At 48.8% G+C, this 16,871-nt stretch overlaps 1 protein-coding gene across 3 annotated transcripts in view; it reads left to right on the top strand.

Moving 5' to 3' along the window:
* Cgnl1 (cingulin like 1) overlaps positions 1-16,871 on the top strand; it is a 102,834-nt gene that overhangs the window by 72,794 nt on the left and 13,169 nt on the right. For all 3 annotated transcript variants that reach the window (XM_090358327.1, XM_090358328.1, XM_090358329.1), the window contains exons 9-13: positions 6,900-7,088; positions 8,198-8,302; positions 9,664-9,816; positions 10,706-10,876; positions 14,064-14,225. In XM_090358327.1, the coding sequence (XP_090214453.1) occupies positions 6,900-7,088; positions 8,198-8,302; positions 9,664-9,816; positions 10,706-10,876; positions 14,064-14,225 (780 nt within the window). The remainder of the gene's footprint in view (positions 1-6,899; positions 7,089-8,197; positions 8,303-9,663; positions 9,817-10,705; positions 10,877-14,063; positions 14,226-16,871) is intronic.

Here is a 16,871-nt window from a genome sequence, read left to right as displayed (position 1 = left end):
TCAATTGCTTGGTACCACATACATAGAAAAAATCCAGAAGTAGTGCCAAGGCTCAAGTGGTAGAGATCTAGCCTTGACAAAGCCCAAGGACAGTGCTCAGGCTCTGAGTTCAAGCCTAGGACTGGCCAAGGGGGGAAAAAAAAAAAAAAAGCTAAGGCTGGGAGGAATTGCCAGCATTTCCCACCATCCCTTGCAGATCTAGCCCTAGACCGTGCCAGGTGTCTACAAATAATAGACATAAGTGAATTTCTCCAGCTAGCTGCTGGCATGCATGCAGGGCCCTGAAGATCAGAGCCTCCCGTGTGGTACCAAGCTTGTGGTCCAGGACATGGCAGCTGTGATGTGGCTATAGGTAGGGAGACTGACAGATGGGTCTGGTGGGCATTTTGGTGCCCAGGACAGAAGGCCATAGCCTTGGCCCTCCATGCATATGGAACTGAGGTTAGGTGAAGCTCTTCTTAGTGTTTGGATGTTGTAGGGCCAGTCAGGGCCTGTGTAGAAGGAATGTGTGGCACTGTGCAGGCTGCCTCTGTGAGCATTGGAAGCCAGTTTGACAGAAGACATCACTGACCCCATGATAAGGATATAAATAAACCAGAACCACCAAAAAACGGGAAGTGGCACTGTGGCTCAAAGTGGTAGCCTTCAGCTGAAGAGCTCAGGGACAGCACCCAGGCCCTGAGTTTGAACCCCACAGCCGATAAAAAAGAAAGAAGAAAAGATAGAAATAGATGCTCCAGTTTCCTAGCTGATAGGTGACAGATGCAAGGTGCCACAGGACAAGACTACCCCTGTGGTCACTGTCTCTTGAGTACACCGGCAGGCACCTGCTGCTGAGTCTGACTAGAAGCTCTTTGCTTGTTGCATCCCTGCTGGCTGCAGCAGGTAACACTTGTGTTGTACTTGAGATACTTTCTCTGCAGACTTTGGGGGAGGACAAGCCAAGCCTGCATAGGATGAGCTTGGTTCTGTTGTGATAACAAAAGAGCCCTTAGGACTGTCACTGAGCTACGTCTTGCTCAGGGCTGGTGACAGGCACACTTGCAATGTGAGTCAAGGCAAGATGGTGGCAGCTTGTTCCTTTGCTCATCAGGATCTCTGTTATCTTGGCTGAAGTGGGAGGAAGGGGTGTGGCGAATCACTTATGGGCTCTTCTGCACATCCAGAGCAGTTCTCAAACTTCCCTGGCCAAAACTAGTCACATGATGATGAAGTGACTTCCAGGGGTGGGGGTAAGTATGACTGACTGACATGCTGTCACGGTGAACAAGGACAAGAACCGCTTAGAAAATAGCATCGAGGGCTTCCACTGTGATTCACGGAGGCCCTGAGGTCGGCCCCCAAGGGAACTCCTTTTAGAAATGGATAGGAGTCCACCACAGCGCCATCCTTGGTGATTTAACCCAATTTTGTTTACACAGCCTGCCAGGGAAATAAATACATGGTCCATGATACAGTCTGAAAGTCGCCATGCCGCCTTGAGAGGCTTCATCAGGAAGTCTGTGATTTATGCTCTATAACTTTTGGGTGTGTATAGACATTTCTTCCTGGACAAGGTTTGCTATTTATATAATGACTAGTGCTGTGTGTGTGTGTGTATGTGTGTCTGTGTAAATGTACACCAGTATAGGGTGTTTCATATTGGGTCTTGGCTCTGTCCCGTAGCCTTTTTGTTCAAGGCTAGTAGTTTGGCACTTAAGCCAAAAGCTTAGCTTAATTGGTAGCTAATTGGGGAAAGAGTCTCCTGGACTTTCCTACCCGGACTGGCTTTGAACTGTGATCCTCAGATCTCAACCTCCTGAGTAGTTAGGGTGACAGGTGGCCATAGTGCCACTTCCAGCTTTCTATTGGTCAATTGGAGGTAAGAGTCTCAACATACTGGGCTGGCTTTGAACCTCATTCCTCAGATTTCAGCCTCTTGAATAGCTAGGATTACAGGCGTGAGCCACTGTGCCTAGCACTTCTGGCTGTTTTTGCTGGAGATGAGTCTCACAAGGGCCAAGAGCATGCACGAAGCCCTGGGTTCCATTCCTTGGTACCACATATTTAGAAAAAGTGGCACTGTGGCTCAAGTGGCAAAATGCTAGTATTGAGCAGAAAGTGTGAAGACAGTACCCAGAGTTCAAGCCCCAGGACTGGCAAAAAAAAAAAACCAACAAAAAAAATGTCTCACAGACTTTCCTGCCAGGGCTGGGTTTGAACTTCGATCCTTAGCTGTCAGCCCCGAGTAGGTAAGATTCTAAGTATGAGCCACCTGCACCCCCTGGCATTACTTGACTTTTTTTTTTTTTTGGCCAGTCCTGGGCTTGAGCTCAGGGCCTGAGCACTGTCCTTGGACTTTCTCAAGGCTAGAGCTCTACCACTTGAGCCTCAGCACCACTTCCAGCTTTTTTGTATGTATGTGGTACTGAGGAATTGAACTCAGGTCTTCGTGAATGCTAGGCAAGCACTCTACCACTAGGCCAAACTCCCGGCCCCTGCTTGACATTTTTAAGGTGCATGCTCTGCGCTTTTTTTAGAGCCAATTCACTAGAGTACAGACTGATTAGGCTCCAGTCTCTAAGCATGTGAGTTGCCTGCCTTCCCCGCCTCCCCCCCACCCCCTCGTTGGCCCCTGGTGTGGGGTTCCCACACCAGCATGGAACTCCCTACTTTATCTTCAAAAACATCCTGCTGACTCCTCTGACATGAGGTGTGATGGTGGCCTGCCCTGCCATCCACTTAATGTAACAAGGCATCTAACACCTTTTTTTTTTCCCCCCTTGCTCCTGCCTCCACCCCTCAATTCTTTCCTGGTGACTCAGAATTTGGGGGCATAGCATTGGCTGGGTGGGGCCCTTCCTGCCCAGCAGTGGCTTGAAAGGTAATGGCACCTGACAGAACTAAGCCCTTACTAGTCACAGTAGCCCTCCTGGTGAGGGAATGCCATCTTATAAATAGAACTGGGAGTTAAAAACAACACACACACACACACACACACACACACGCACACGCACACGCACACACACACGCACTTAAAGCTACTTCACCTGGGCCAGTCTGGATCAATCTCCTGTTTATACCTCCTGATAGCTGGGATCACAGGCATCTATCACCATTTCTAGCTTCTTGGTTGAGGTGCGACTTGTTAACTTTTCCCCTAGGCTGTGGCCTTGCACTGTAATCCTTAGGATCTCTACCTCCCCAGAAGCTGGGATTACAGGCCTGATGCTTTCTTCCCTTTTGTAGATGAGGAAGTGAAGGGTCTAGAGTAAAGGAGCCCTCACTCCCTGCACCAGTGTGGGTCTGCGGTGCTCCACTCCAGTCCCTGCTGGCCCCCCCATCTAGGCGTTTGAGGTAGTATGAATGGGAGTACATGGTTCGTGTGATGTATATGAGTTTCTGTGCAGAGTGGGTGGAGAGGAAAGTGATTGGAAATGTCACAGAGTTACAGTTAGGTCTTTCTGGAATACCAAGCACACAGTGTCTTTCCTATACAGAGACACATGGCCCAGGATGCAAAATGTGAGGGCATCAAGTGCATTTTTTTTTTTTGGCCTGGAAAAGCCTGCATCTTAAAAGCTCCCCCCACCCCCCCCACCTGCATCCTGGGGATTTCTCTCCTCACCCTGTCTTGCTATTGCCTGGGTGGGAAGAGATGTGGAAGTATTCGTTGCAGTTGGGAGTCTGGGGCTCTCTGGGCCTGTTCCACTCCCCCCAGCTTCATGTGGGGAAATGGGCTGCAGAACCATGACCCTGAGTGGGTGATGTGGCTCTAGGTTCTGTTTGTGCAGCTGCTCTGCCTCCCTAGCTCTCTCTGTCCTTGAGAGCCTGGCTGGGAGCAGTGGGCTTTCCAGAGGCTGGCAGTGAAGCTGGGCGCTAGTCTCTGCAAAGGAAATGGATATTTACTCAAAATGCTTAAATGCATGTTGAATTTGTATGGTTCAGAATTCCAACATTTCTTAAAGGGTTGGCAATTGAAAATGTCTATTTTTCCCTACACTTTCTCCCCCTGTTCCCCCTCTCCCTTCTGTCCCCTCTCCTCATCCCACCCCCTCCTCTTTCCTCACAGCCTGACAGTGTCATAGGTGTCTAGAATAGTCAGTAGATACATAGCAGGCTTCCATTTGAACTCTGTGCCCTGGAAATGCTGTGCACATTATTCCCAGTCCTGCTTGTGCCTCATGTTCAGTATCCTTTGTGTGTGTGTGTGTGTGTGTGTGTGTGTGTGTGTGTGTGTGTGTGTGTGTGTGTGTGTGTGTGTGTGTGTACCCACATGCATGCTTGCCCTAGGACTTGCACTTGGACCCTGTGCACTGTCCCTTAACTTTTTTGCTCAAGGCTGGTACTCTACCACTTGAACCACAGCTCCATGCCTGGCTTTTTGCCAGTCCATTGGAGTCTCATGAATTTTGTTGCCTCAACTGCAGTCCTCAAATCTCAGCCTTTTGATTAGCTGGGATTGCAGGTATGAGCCACCAGCACCTGGATCAGGTTCTTTTTTTCAATCCCTTCCGGGGGAATTGGTAGAGGAGTTTCAGGGGACAGGGAGGGTACACGGTGATCCCTGGCAGCAGTGCGTGGATGCCTCCGCTCACGCTGCCACTGCCCATGGTGGTATCAGCAAAGCTTTTAACCAGCTTTTAACCCGGGCTATATGTAGGGACTTTCAGTGATGATGCACACAATGGGAAATAGCCTGCTGCTATTTGGCTCAGGGGCAGGGGTGGTAATTTTGGGGGAAAAGGGGTTCAGGTTCCCACATATGCAGAGAAATTGGAGTTGATTTGTATTAGACTACTTGGATAAATAAATCCTAGTTGAAATATTTTTAAAAAGAGAGTAATTTCCTATATCACCCTAAACATAGGCTCACCCCTGCAATCTCAGCTACTCAGGAGACTGAGATTTGAGGATTGAGGTTTAAAGCCATCTTGGGCAGGATAGGCCATGAACCACTCCAGTGAAGTGATGCTGTGGCTCACAGTGGTAGAGTGTGAGTCTGGAACAAAAGATGTTAAAGATCAAGAGCCCAGGCCCTGAGTTCAAGCCCTAAGACAGGCACTGAACAAAATGCTGTGCATTACAGAGTGCTATGATAGAGCTAAGGGAATTTTGTTACGGTACTTGACTTTGACCAGAGAATCACAAGAATCATAGCATTTAACCACAGCATCAGTAAGCAGGACTGAGGGCCGGATGACCCCTCATCTGAGTTGACCTTTACCAGCTCTGGTCAGGATGTGGTGCGGAGATGCCCTCCTTCTGCCTGCCCTCTCCCCCATCTCCCTCCCCCTCCTACCACATGCAGGAGACATTGTCTTCACGTGGCATCTGGAAAAGTGGTGTATTGCAGAAAAGGGGGGTCTGGGAGAATTTGCTGGTTGATTTGATTTCTGTTTGGTTTTAGATTCTGAGATGGTGGCAAGTGCATGGGGACTGGGTTAGGAAGGGGAAGTTGGTTCTCTGTGCTGAGTGAAAAGTGGCCCTGGAGGCGTGGGGGAGCCCCAGGCAGGAACCTGCTCCTAGACAACAGAGGTCTGTGGGATTATTCATCAACACAGTGTGTGTGGTTTACTGCATTGTGCAGACATAGAGTCAAGCATGGTATCTTTTTACATAAGATCTAGACGGGCCTCCCTCTCTGTGCACACGAATTCCCCAGAACCCATGCTGGCTGGGCGCTTCTGTGCAAGCTGTGAACAGCAAAACAGGTCCCCTTGGCACTGGCGCTGTGTGTGTGTGTGTGTGTGTGTGAGGTTGAACTCATGGCTTTTTATTTCTGGGGCTGGCCTCAGATTGTGATCTTCCAACCTTTACCTCCTGAGTTGTTGGGATTACAGATGTGTGCTGTTACATCTGACCTAGAGGCACCATCACTCAGCCAGAGTGCTAGATGAGCCTAAGCCCAGGTTCATCCAGGTTCAGGTCTACTTTCAGTATCTTGTCCCTCCCCTCCTCCCTCCCTTTCTCTCTTTTTCTCCCTTCCTAGCATTTTGGGGGGTTCTAGGGTTTGAACTCAGTCCTGATCTCTCCGCCTCCTGAAGAGTTAGGGTTGCACATATGTGTCCCTTGCTTGGCTCTCATTCATCCTGACTTTGCTGTAATGAGAGGTTTGTACAGTTCTCTGTCGCCCATCCTCCCTGGAGAACCCTGTGCCTTAGGGTTGCACTCAGTTCTTAGCTTCACTCTTCAGGCCTCCAGGCCACCCTTCTCTGCCTCTCTCTCTCTCTTTTCCATAAAACAAAAAAAGGGTGAATTGATTTAAATAATGTATAGTTCAACTATATATTCACTTTTCAATTTCAAGCTCCAGTACCAGCAAAAAGAAAATAGCAGTGCTGTGTATTCTTCTTTGTGTGTGTAGTCATACAGCCAACAGTGCTGTGGATGCTAGAGCATTTTCATTACCCTCCAGAAGAAGCCTGCTTCCACATAGCTGCTCCTGATAGCGCATCCCTTCCCCAACCCCTCCCTCTAACCCTGGCCAACCAGTACATTGGCTCCTCTAGTAGTGGGATCTTTTATGACTTGCTTGTTCCACTTAGCATCAGGTTTCAGGGTTCATCTCTGAAATTGTAGTGTGTACCAGTAGTTCCTCCTTTCTCATGGCTAAGAGATAGTGCATTATAATGACTAGACCATGCTTTCTTTATCCCCTGGCTTGTAGGTGAACATTAGGGTTATTTCCTAATTGGTATTCTGAATAATAATGATCTGAGGATGGACACGTTTTTGTGTGATCCTTCATTTTTATTTCGCTTAGGGATATACCCAAGAGTGAGGTTGCCCATTGGTAGGGATGCTTGGTTTGGCGTTTTTTTGCTTCTGGTTGCCCCTCCCCACATACATTTTCTGGAGTGGTGGGTGGGTTGTTCCGAGGGTTCCCTGGCAGGACCTCGGTGTGTATGTGTTTACAGAATGTGGAGGTCCTGGCCAGCAGGAGCACTGTGCAGCCTGCCCTGCGGGAGAAGGAGTTGGAGGAGGAGAACTCGAGGCTGCGGCTCTGCACCGCCAAGCTGGAGCACAGGGTGTCTCAGTTGCAGGAGCAGCTGGAGGCTCGAGGAGGCCTCGAGGCAGAAGCCAACAATGCACTCATCAAGTGCCAGGTGAGGCCCAGCCTTCTCCCCCACCAGGTGAGAGGGAGCAGGGTCTCATTTAGTGGGGAGGCCAGGATCATCCAGAGTCCACCTGGACGTGCAGGATTTTCCTTTTCCCAGGGACTTCCAGACAGCCACACGCACCGCCATGGGGCTGCATCACTGCCCCTCAGGACGATCATGCTAGTCTAATTCAGCCGAGATGGGAGTTACCCAAGGTTTGGCAAAGGTCTTACCTGATGTCTAGACCTGTGGAGGTGGGAATCTGTCAGACAGACAGACAGACAGACACTGACCATGCCCCAGGTAACAAACCTGGTGCCCATGAGAATGGCCAATGTACTTCGTACAGCACCACCCCTGCCCTGTGCCCACGGTTCTTACCTGGAGTTAGAGAGGCTGGAGATTTGCGTAAAACAACAACAACAAACATGTGGCAGCCATGCACTGTAATCCAGCTGCTCAGGTGGGTGAGACCCGAGGATCCTGATTTCAAAACCAATAGGATAATTCTTGAAAGTCTTACCTCCAATTAACCACCAAAAAGCTGAAGATGGAGCTGTGGCTCAAATGGTAGAGCACTAGCCTTGAGAATGAAAAAAAGCTCAAGGTCATTGCCAAGGCCACAAGTACAAGCCCCAGGACTGGCATACATATGCACAGAAAAGTAGGCAGAACTGGGGTCACAGAGACACACATCTAAGGACCTGGCTCCTGAGTTCTGTGGGTGTCTTTATGTTCATTTTATTTCCTTTTTTCTTTTCTTTTTTTATCTGCAGGTTTGAATTCACAGTTTTGTGAGGGAGGTGCTTTAGCATTTGAGTCATGCCTGCAGCCCTTTTTTTGCTTTTTCCAGACAGGGCATTATTTTTCCCCCCCAGACTCACCTGGCACTGAGTCTCCTACCTTGGCCTTTCACATTAGCTGGGGTCACAGGTGTGTCCCACCATCCTAGCTTTTTTTGTTGAGATGCACTTGCAGTCTCCTGCCCCTGAGTAGGTGGGATTATAGGCCCGAGGCACTGCTCCCGGCCCTTCTACATTTACTTCCTTCCATCCAGTCAGCATCAGAAGGCCTAGTGTATGTGTGGGTGCCCTGTAACCGATGTTTCGTTGCAGAGTGAAATGCAGCATCTGGAGGAGGCCCTTGAGCGTGCCAGGAAGGAAGAAGAAGAGTCCATGGAGGCCAGGAGGGCTCTGGAAAGCGAGCTAGAGAAGGCCCAGGTAAACACTGGGGCTGCATCTCTCCTCTCTCAGTAGGGGGCAGGTAGACCTAACCACCACTGGCTCTCTTCAATTTTCTTTCTTGTGCCATTCCTAGGCTTTGAACTCAGGGCCTGGGTGCTGTCCCCTGGGCCTTTCTATGCTCAAGGCTAGCTGTCTATCATGTGAACCACAGCACCACTTACAGCTTTTTCTGAATAGTTTATTGAAGATAAGAGTCTCACAGGCTTTTCTGCTGGAGCTGGCTTTGAACCATGATTCTCAGATCTCAGTTCTGACTTGCTAGGATGACAGGTGTGAGCCACCAGCACTCACCTGTCACCAGTGTCTGCAAGACTTTATGCCTTTAGCAATCTGTGGCACCTTTGTATATGATAAACATGTTCCTCTTCATAGCAGCTGAACTTGCCTCTGATTTGCTGTCATGTAAAAGGTGGTGACGTGGTGGTAAAGTCATTCTTGACTTCCTGTCCCACATTCCTGGGGTCCAGGATAACCCTGGCTGTGTGGCGTCCCTGAGTGCCATCTTTGATTCTGTTCCCACAGGGAAGCAGGAAGGCAGGTGGTGGAGGCAGTGTTGGGGGCTGCTCCTCTGACACGAGAGGCAGCCGCCACCTGTGTCTGCCCCCACCCTTTTAGGTGTCACGTACCTAGTTGAAATCAGGAGCAATGCAGTGCTGCCAGGGCTGCTATACTGGCTCTGCAGGGCCGAGGCCGGCGAGGACCCCTTTCCTCTGTGTCCTTGCCCTTTCCCTGGTCACCAGCCAGATCCTGAGTTGGTCATGGTGGCTTTTTTTTTTTGGCCAGTCTGGGGCCTGGACTCAGGATTTGAGCACTGTCCTTGGGCTTTCTCATGGCTAGAGTTCTACCACTTGAGCCATAGCACCACTTCCGAATTTTTCTATGTATTTGGTACCAAGGAACCGAACCCAGTTCTTTGTGCATGCTAAGCAAGCACTCTACCTACCACTATGCCAAACTCCTGGCCCTATAGCAGCTTTAGTCAGGTCTGTCTGTCTGTCTGTCTGTCTGTCTGTCTCTCTCTCTCTCTCTTTTTAGGGGGGGGGGCGGGGGTTGGTCAAGGGGCTTGAACTCTGGGCCTGGATGCTATCCCTGAACTCCTCAGCTCAAGCCTGTAGACCTATCCTTTGAGCCACAGCCCTACTTTCCATTTTCTGGTAGTTAATTGGAGATAAGAATCTCATGTTCTTTAGTGCCTGGGCTGGCTTAGAACCTTGATCCTCCAATCTCAGTCTCTTGAGTAGCTAGGGTCACCCAGATCTACTCATGTCTCTTTGCTTGCCACGTTGGTGCGGCCTGGTGTGGAGGTGACAGGCCTGTCGTTGCCCTGCCCTGCACAGAGAGCACTGAGCCACACTACACAGGAGCACAGGCAGCTGTGCGAGAAGCTCCAGGACGAGCCTGAGCAAAAAGAGCAGCTGAGGAAGCTGAGGCGCGAGATGGAGAGCGAGCGATGTTGCTTGGACAAGACCATTGAGAAGCTACAAAAGGAGGTGAGAGAGGGAGGAGCACAGGGAGGGCACTCCAGGCTCTCCTGGTCTGGGCACACTGTAGCTTCTAAGCACAAATGTGCCAAGGATTCCCAAGTCCTGGAGTCTCCTCTTTGGAGTTGAGAATCACTGTAGAAAAATATTATTATCACTATTATTATTACTATTTTGTTTGTTGTGGGGCTTGAAGTCTGGGTCTAGGCACTGTTCCGGAGCTCTTTAGCTCAAGGCTAGCGCTCTACCAATTGAGCCACCGCACCACTTCCAGTCAAATAGCAAAGGCCATGTTGCTATTTTTTTTCCTTTTTCTTTTTTTGGGGGGAGGGCAGGAGGTATTCCTGGGGTTTGAATCCAGGGCCTGGACACTATCTCTGAGCTTTTTCTTTTTTTTTGCTTAAAACTAGCACTCTTCTACTAGAGCCACACCTCTCTCCTTGCTTTCTGCTGGTGAGCTGGAGTTAGGAATCTGGGCTTCAAATCATGAGCCTCAGATCTCAGCCTCCTGAGTAGCTAGGGTGACAGGAGTGCGCCACCGTACCAGGATCCTATGTTTTGTTTTAAATCTTTTTTGGAGGCCTCTAGATGTGTGCATTTGAATAATTCCTTAACTCTAGAAAGTAGGATTTCAGGGCTGGGCAGCTGCCCTCTTGGAAAATACCAAGTACTGAGAAGTGACAATATCAGTTCTAGGACCACAAAGTGGCTCTGAACCCAGGATTGTGTCCAGGCCTAGAGGATGTACCTGTGCCTTGGCCATGCCCTTGCCATGGCAGAAGTGGCTCTGGCCACCAGGGTCCCTGTAGGCCCAGGATTCACTGGGTATCCAGACTCAGAGTCCAGACCTTCAGATGCCATACCCAAGGGTGGGCTTATGCCATGTCCCTTCTCTCAGATGTCTGACATTGTTGAAGCGTCCCGCACATCCACCTTGGAGCTCCAGAGCCATCTGGATGAGTACAAGGAGAAAACCCGCAGGGAGCTGGCAGACACACAGCGGCAGCTGAAGGAGAAGATCCTAGAGGCAGAGAAGGCCCGCCTGGCAGCCTCAAACATGCAGGAAGAGGTAAGGATGGCAGGAAAATTAATTGCTCCTCCTTCCTCCTGGATCCCGAGAGTACTTTGAACTGCTTCTAGAAAGATCTTGAGGGTAGATTATTTTATATTTAATTTTTTTTGTAAATATTGTTTTTTGGTGCCAGTCCTGGGGCTTGAACTCAGGGCCTGAATACTGTCCTTGGACTTTCTCAAGGCTAGCACTCTACCACTTGAGCCTCAGCACACTTCCAGCTTTTTTCTATGTATGTGGTACTGAGGAATTGAACCCGGGTCTTTGTGCATGCTAAGCAAGCACTCTACCACTAGGCCAAATTCCTGGCCCTATTTTATATTTGCTTTTAATTAATTTTTCCATCATAGGGCTTGAACTCAGGATCTGGACATTGTACCTGAACTCTTGTGCTCAGGCTAGGGCTCTCTCACTTTGGACCACAGTGCCACTTGTGGTATTTTGGTGGTTAATTGGAGATAAGTCTCGTAGATTTTCTTTCCCTGGGCTGGCTTTGAACTGTGATCCTCAGATCTCAGCCTCCCAAGTAGCTAGGATTACAGGTGTGAGCCACCAGCACCAGCTTTATATTTTGTTTATTTTAGGGTGGTCTTCCCCCCCTCTTATCTTGCACAAAGTACTTTCAGTTCCATGTTAACAACGTGTCTTGATCCATCTATGTCACTCCTTCCATCACTCCCAACCCCACCCCTCCCTGGCTCCATGGTCACATGTGTGCATTGAATATTATGACTCTTCACCTACCCTTGCTCCTTCCATCTGCCCCTCCTCTCCATGGCCTCACCCTCTCCAGCAGCACACATTCCTGTTTCCTGCTATTCATTTTGCTAGACTGAGAGGCCTTTGTGCATAGGAATTACACCAGTGAGATTCTTGTGTACTATACACGAGGCACTTATGTCTTCACAGACCATTTCCTCCCCCATTTCTAGCTGTTACGTGGACAAGTGATATGCTAAGACCAAAAAACCCAACTCCCAGGTGCAATGGTCACAATGGTAAATCGGCCTTCTTTCCCTTTTAAAATGTAGTCTAAAATCTTCTGCCTAAAACATTTAGCTGTAACTTACAGAAGAGGAAAGGGATCCAGCTGTGTTCACAGGAATCTTCCATGTTCCCTTTGTGTTTTATTGGTGGCACAAGAATGGCAGGAGTGGATTTATTTTTTTTGCCATTCATTTGTAAGAATAGATTTCATTATGGGCATAGGGTGCTGGGTAAGAGTCTCAGAATCATAGTACAAGTTAAAGAAGGCCTGAGGGTTAGGGGTGAGGAAGAGATTAGAACTAGAGCCGGTTTAGTGTGTGTGAGGCCCCAACTACAACCCCAGTATCACAGCAGTAGAAAGTCACTCGACTTTGGTTTTTATACTAGAGTGCCCTTGAGCTGAGTACTGGAAGTTCATACTTGTAACCCTAGCTACTCAGGAGGCTGAGATCTGAGAGTCAGAGCCAGCCCCTGCAGATGAAGCTAAGACTCTTAATCTTAAATTGAACCAGTGAGAGTGGAGCTGGGGCTCAAACACTCATGTAGGCCTTGAGCAAGGGGAAAAGAAAAGCAGGAATGCTGAAAGCCCTGAGCTCAGTCAGTTAAAACAAGATGAAAACAAAGACTAGGGCTTCCCTGCACCTTGACCTCCAAAGAACTGAGAAAAATGAAAGGGAATGTTTTTAATTGTTTTAGTGGAAAATCAGATGCTCAGAAAACAAGGGTGGATACTGCTTTCTCCAGGTCATGCTCGGCCAGCTGCATGATCTTAAACAGTTACCTGAGCATCTGTTTCTACCTCTTTAAGAATGCATAACTTAGTAATTTAATGACATGTGGCAGTATGCAGGAGAGGTGTGTACATCCCCGACAGTCCCTGGATTCTTTATTTCAAAAGCTTATTTTGTTCACATACACTGCCAGGAGCCCAAAGATTCCACAGGAAAAGGAGTTTTCTTTAAAAACAGACTTTGCATTTCTTTGATCAAAGGAAAGTGCTCCGAGTCACAGCTGAAGCTATAAAAGAACAATGGCTATTTATCGCTGACTCAACTGGTGAAGGCCCCAGATAAGACTTCTAGTCCTGTGACCCAGTACTAGAGCAAGAATGGATTTGCTCACTGCGGTTGTAGTTCTTTGGCATTTTTATAAAAAAATTTTCATTCCTACAGCAAAGGGTAAGAGATTTGCCAGAACACCAGCAAACACTTGGCCTGTTTTGACTTCAAAAAGATCACAGTATACACACACACACACAGAGTTTCACACTGCTTTTGTGGGAAGACTTTTGCTGGACTGTGGGTTAGGAGGAGTCTTGGAGATCCTCTAGTTAGACACTGGCAACCAGTGAGATTGGGATTTCCTTTTGGGAGTTTTCAGGGCAGCATAGCCATGAATTTTTTTGTTGTTGGTCATGGGGCTTGAACTCAAGGCCTGAGCTGTCCCTGAGTAATTTTGCTCAAGGCTTGAGCTTTGCTGTGTTGAGACATAGCTCTACTTCCAGTTTTCTGGTTAACTGGAGATGAGTTGGACAAACTTTCCTGCCTGGGCTGGCTTTGAACCTCAGTCCTCAGATCTCGCCTCCTGAGTTGATAGGTTTACAGGCATGAGCCTGAAGTTTTTGAGTCACATACATTGTTCACACACACAAAACAGGTAGATGGTCCTTGTCTATGAGATATTGGGGAATATAAGTATTTCAGATTTCAGTGTTTCTCAGATTTGGAGTAGTTGCCTAGACTTTTTCCCTAAGTCTGTGCCTCCCCCATACATCCCTCCACCCATCTCCATGTGGTAGGGCATTGTTCAGGAGCCCTCCCTGATGTCTTCACCAGCACACACACTACTCCCTCCACCCCCCCTCCCCATGACGGTGAGTTCTGGGAGCATTCATTCAGCCATTGAAAAATCCAGCTGTTTTATTGCCATCTTGTGGATGAAATAGAAAGCTACAGTACAGGTTATGACAGCAACTGGCTCATCTGGCTCATTCTACTAAGCAATGGCTGTGGCCTAAAAAGTGCATAGTTCAGTTTTGTGCCTGCTTGAGGGTTTTTCTGTTCACCTGACTTTTAAATGTCTTTTGAGACACTGCATATACACAAGTGCAATCACTACTTTCGGGGGGGGGGTGCTTTCTTTCAGTGAGCCTGTGTACGTTGTGCTATTCATGACACCCCCCAACTCTTTCTCCTAGATGCACCTACTGGAGGAAGAGTTGAAGGACCACCAGCGGTCTCGGGAGGAAGAGCTCACAAGAAGACAGCTTCTGGAACAGACTCTGAAGGAGCTAGAGTATGAGCTGGAGGCCAAGAATCACATGAAGGACGACCGCAGCCGGCTGATAAAGCAGATGGAGGTGGGTAGCTGAAGTGGGCTGCCAGGGCCCAGGTTCTTCCACATCGGGGCTGCAGGGTCACATGGCTGTGCCTAAGGGCGGAGGTAGTTTTTTTCAGATGGAAGGACAAAGAGATGGGAAGAAGGACAGGGAGGGAACAAAGGGGGGAGGAGGAGAGAGAAAAGAGCAAGACAACAGGAGGAAGATGAGGAAAGGGAGGCAAAGAAGTGGGGAGGGCCAAAGTGGAAAAAGGGATGAAAGAGGACAGAGAGGTATAGGAAGGAGAGAGAGGGAGGAGAGGAGGGAAATGGAGGAGAGCAACAGGGATGACAGGAGAAAGGAAGATGTGAAGCAGAGAAGAACATGGAAGAGACAGGGGGATAGTGGGGAAAGGGGGATAGTGGGGAAAGAGGGATAAAGAACTGGAGAGGCAAGGGGAGGGAAGGAGAATGAGGAGGGAAGATAGAGAAGACAGGAAAGAGTGGAAGAAAGCGGGGGAACGGGAAGGGAGAGGAAAGTAAATGGAAAGAGGGAGAGAGGTAGGAGTAGGAAGGAAGGAGAGAGTGAGTGGGAGGGAGATGGAAGAAGAGACTGGGAAGACAGGTGAGAAAGAGGGTAGATGGGAGGGAAAAGTTAGAGAAGGAAGAGGCAAAAGAGGGATTAATAAGAAAGATGAGAAGGAAAAAGGGATTCATCTATGAAAGAGGATGGATAAATAGCAAGCAGGAAGACAGATGACAGGAGATATGAAGGAGAAAGAGGAGGAAATGAGGGAGGGAAGAGTGGAATACTGGGTGGAGAGGTGGCAGAGTGAGAAAGAAAGGAAGAGTAGGAGCAGAAAGGGAGCAGAAAGAGAAGACAATAGGAGGGGAGAGGAGCACAAAGGAGACAGGGGGAGAGGGAAAAGGAGGGAGAATAAAAGTAAGAGGAGAGAAAGGGAGGTGGATGGAGGAGAGAGGCAGTGGGAGGACAGAGGGGAGAAGGAAAGAGAAGAGGGATGAGTAAGAAAGAAAGGTATGGGAATGGAGTAGAAAGGGAAGAGTGGTAAAGGACAGGAAGAGGCTGAAGAAACAAGAGAGTAGATAGGGAATAAGAGGTAGGGGATAGAAGTCAGAAGGGAATAGGGATTGGGATAAAGAAGAAGGTGAGGGAAAAGGAGAAAAGTGGGAGGAGATAGAGGGAAGACAGGAAGCAGAGGAGGGGAAAGTAGAAGGGAGGACACAAAGACTAGAGGAAGAGAGGGGCAGTAGGATGAAGACAGGAAAGGGTGAGAGGTGTGAGTAGGAAGGAAGGAGTGAGTGGAATGTAGATGGGGGGAGAGAGGCAAGAGATGGAGGAAGATGGGAAAGAGGAGGGAGGAGGTAACAAAGATGGATAAGGGAAGAGAGTAAGGAGAAGATCATGGGAGAGGCTGGGGGAAGAAGTAGATGGGAGGGAGAAGGTAGAAGAGGAGAGAGACCAGAGAGTGGAAAAGCGAAGTGAAAAAAAAAAAGGGAGAGGCAAAAAACGATGAGAGCGAGCAGAGTGGAATAGTGGAAAGCAAAGGATAAAGGAAGAAGGAAGATAAAGACGGTGGATGTGAAGAAGAGGAACAAGAGAGTGGGGGAGTAGATGAGTGAGTGTGGTGGGAGAAGAAAGGAAGAGAAGAGTAGGAAAAGTGGAGAGGGGTGTGGGAAGAGAGGGCGTTAAGGGAGGGGAGATGAAATGATAGTAAGAGGGAGTAGAGACAGTGAAGGAGAAAGGGAAAGAGGGTAGGAGAAAGGGAAGAGAAAAAGGAGGGGGAAGAGATAGGAGGGGGAAGAGAAAGGAGATGGAAGGGAGCAAGAGAAAAGGGAAGAGAGTGGGAAGTTGAAGAGGGAGGCGAATAAAAACTGGAGAAACAAGGGGAGAGAAGGAAGGAAAATGGGTGAAAAGTGGGAGAGAGAAGACAGGAACCAGGAGAAGGGGGGGAAGAGTACAAGGGGAAGTGTAGAAAGGAGAGATGTACCGCAGGGAGAAGAAAGGAGGTAAGTGAGGGAGGAGGAATAAAAGAGCAAGGGGAGATAGAAGAGGGAAGGGAGGACAGAAGGACAGGAGGGGGACTGGGGAAGGGGAGAAGAGAGGAGCGGTGTGAAGGGGACTGAGAGGTGGGGAAGAGGGGGAGGAAGAGAGGACAGGAAGAGAGGATAAAGGGGCAAGAGAGGAAATAGGAAGAGACAGGAGTGTGGGAAAAGTAAGGTGCAGAGGAGGGAACGGGAGAGAGGGAGGAGAGAAGAAAATGGAGGAAATAAAGTGGGGGCAGAGAGATGGATAGAGGGTTACAGGGAGACGAGAATGAGCAAAAATGGAGGAGAATAAGAGATCATAGGGAAAAGTGAGGGGAAGTATGAAAGGATGGAGGGAGAAGGAGAGACAGATGTGGACAGAAAGAAGGAAATGGAGAGAGGAGAAGTAAGGTGGAAAGTGTGGTATGGGAATAGAGTGGAAGGGAAGGAGAGAAAGGAGACAGGAGGAGATGAGAAAGGGTAGATGAAAGAAGAGAGGGGACAGGAGAAAGGAAGGAGGGAGGAGCGAAAAGAGTAAGGAGATCACAGGAGAAGTAGGGAGGAGAGAGGGAAAAAGAGTTGGGAGGAAATTGAAGGGGGGAGGGAGAGGAAAATGTAGACAAAGAGGAGGGATAGAGAAAAG

This window comes from Megascapheus bottae, chromosome 25 (genome assembly GCF_031878675.1).
Source record: "Megascapheus bottae isolate mThoBot1 chromosome 25, mThoBot2.hap1, whole genome shotgun sequence".
NCBI lineage: Eukaryota > Metazoa > Chordata > Mammalia > Rodentia > Geomyidae > Megascapheus > Megascapheus bottae.
Note: the sequence above shows the minus strand (reverse complement) of the source record. Positions and strands in the feature narration are given on the sequence as shown.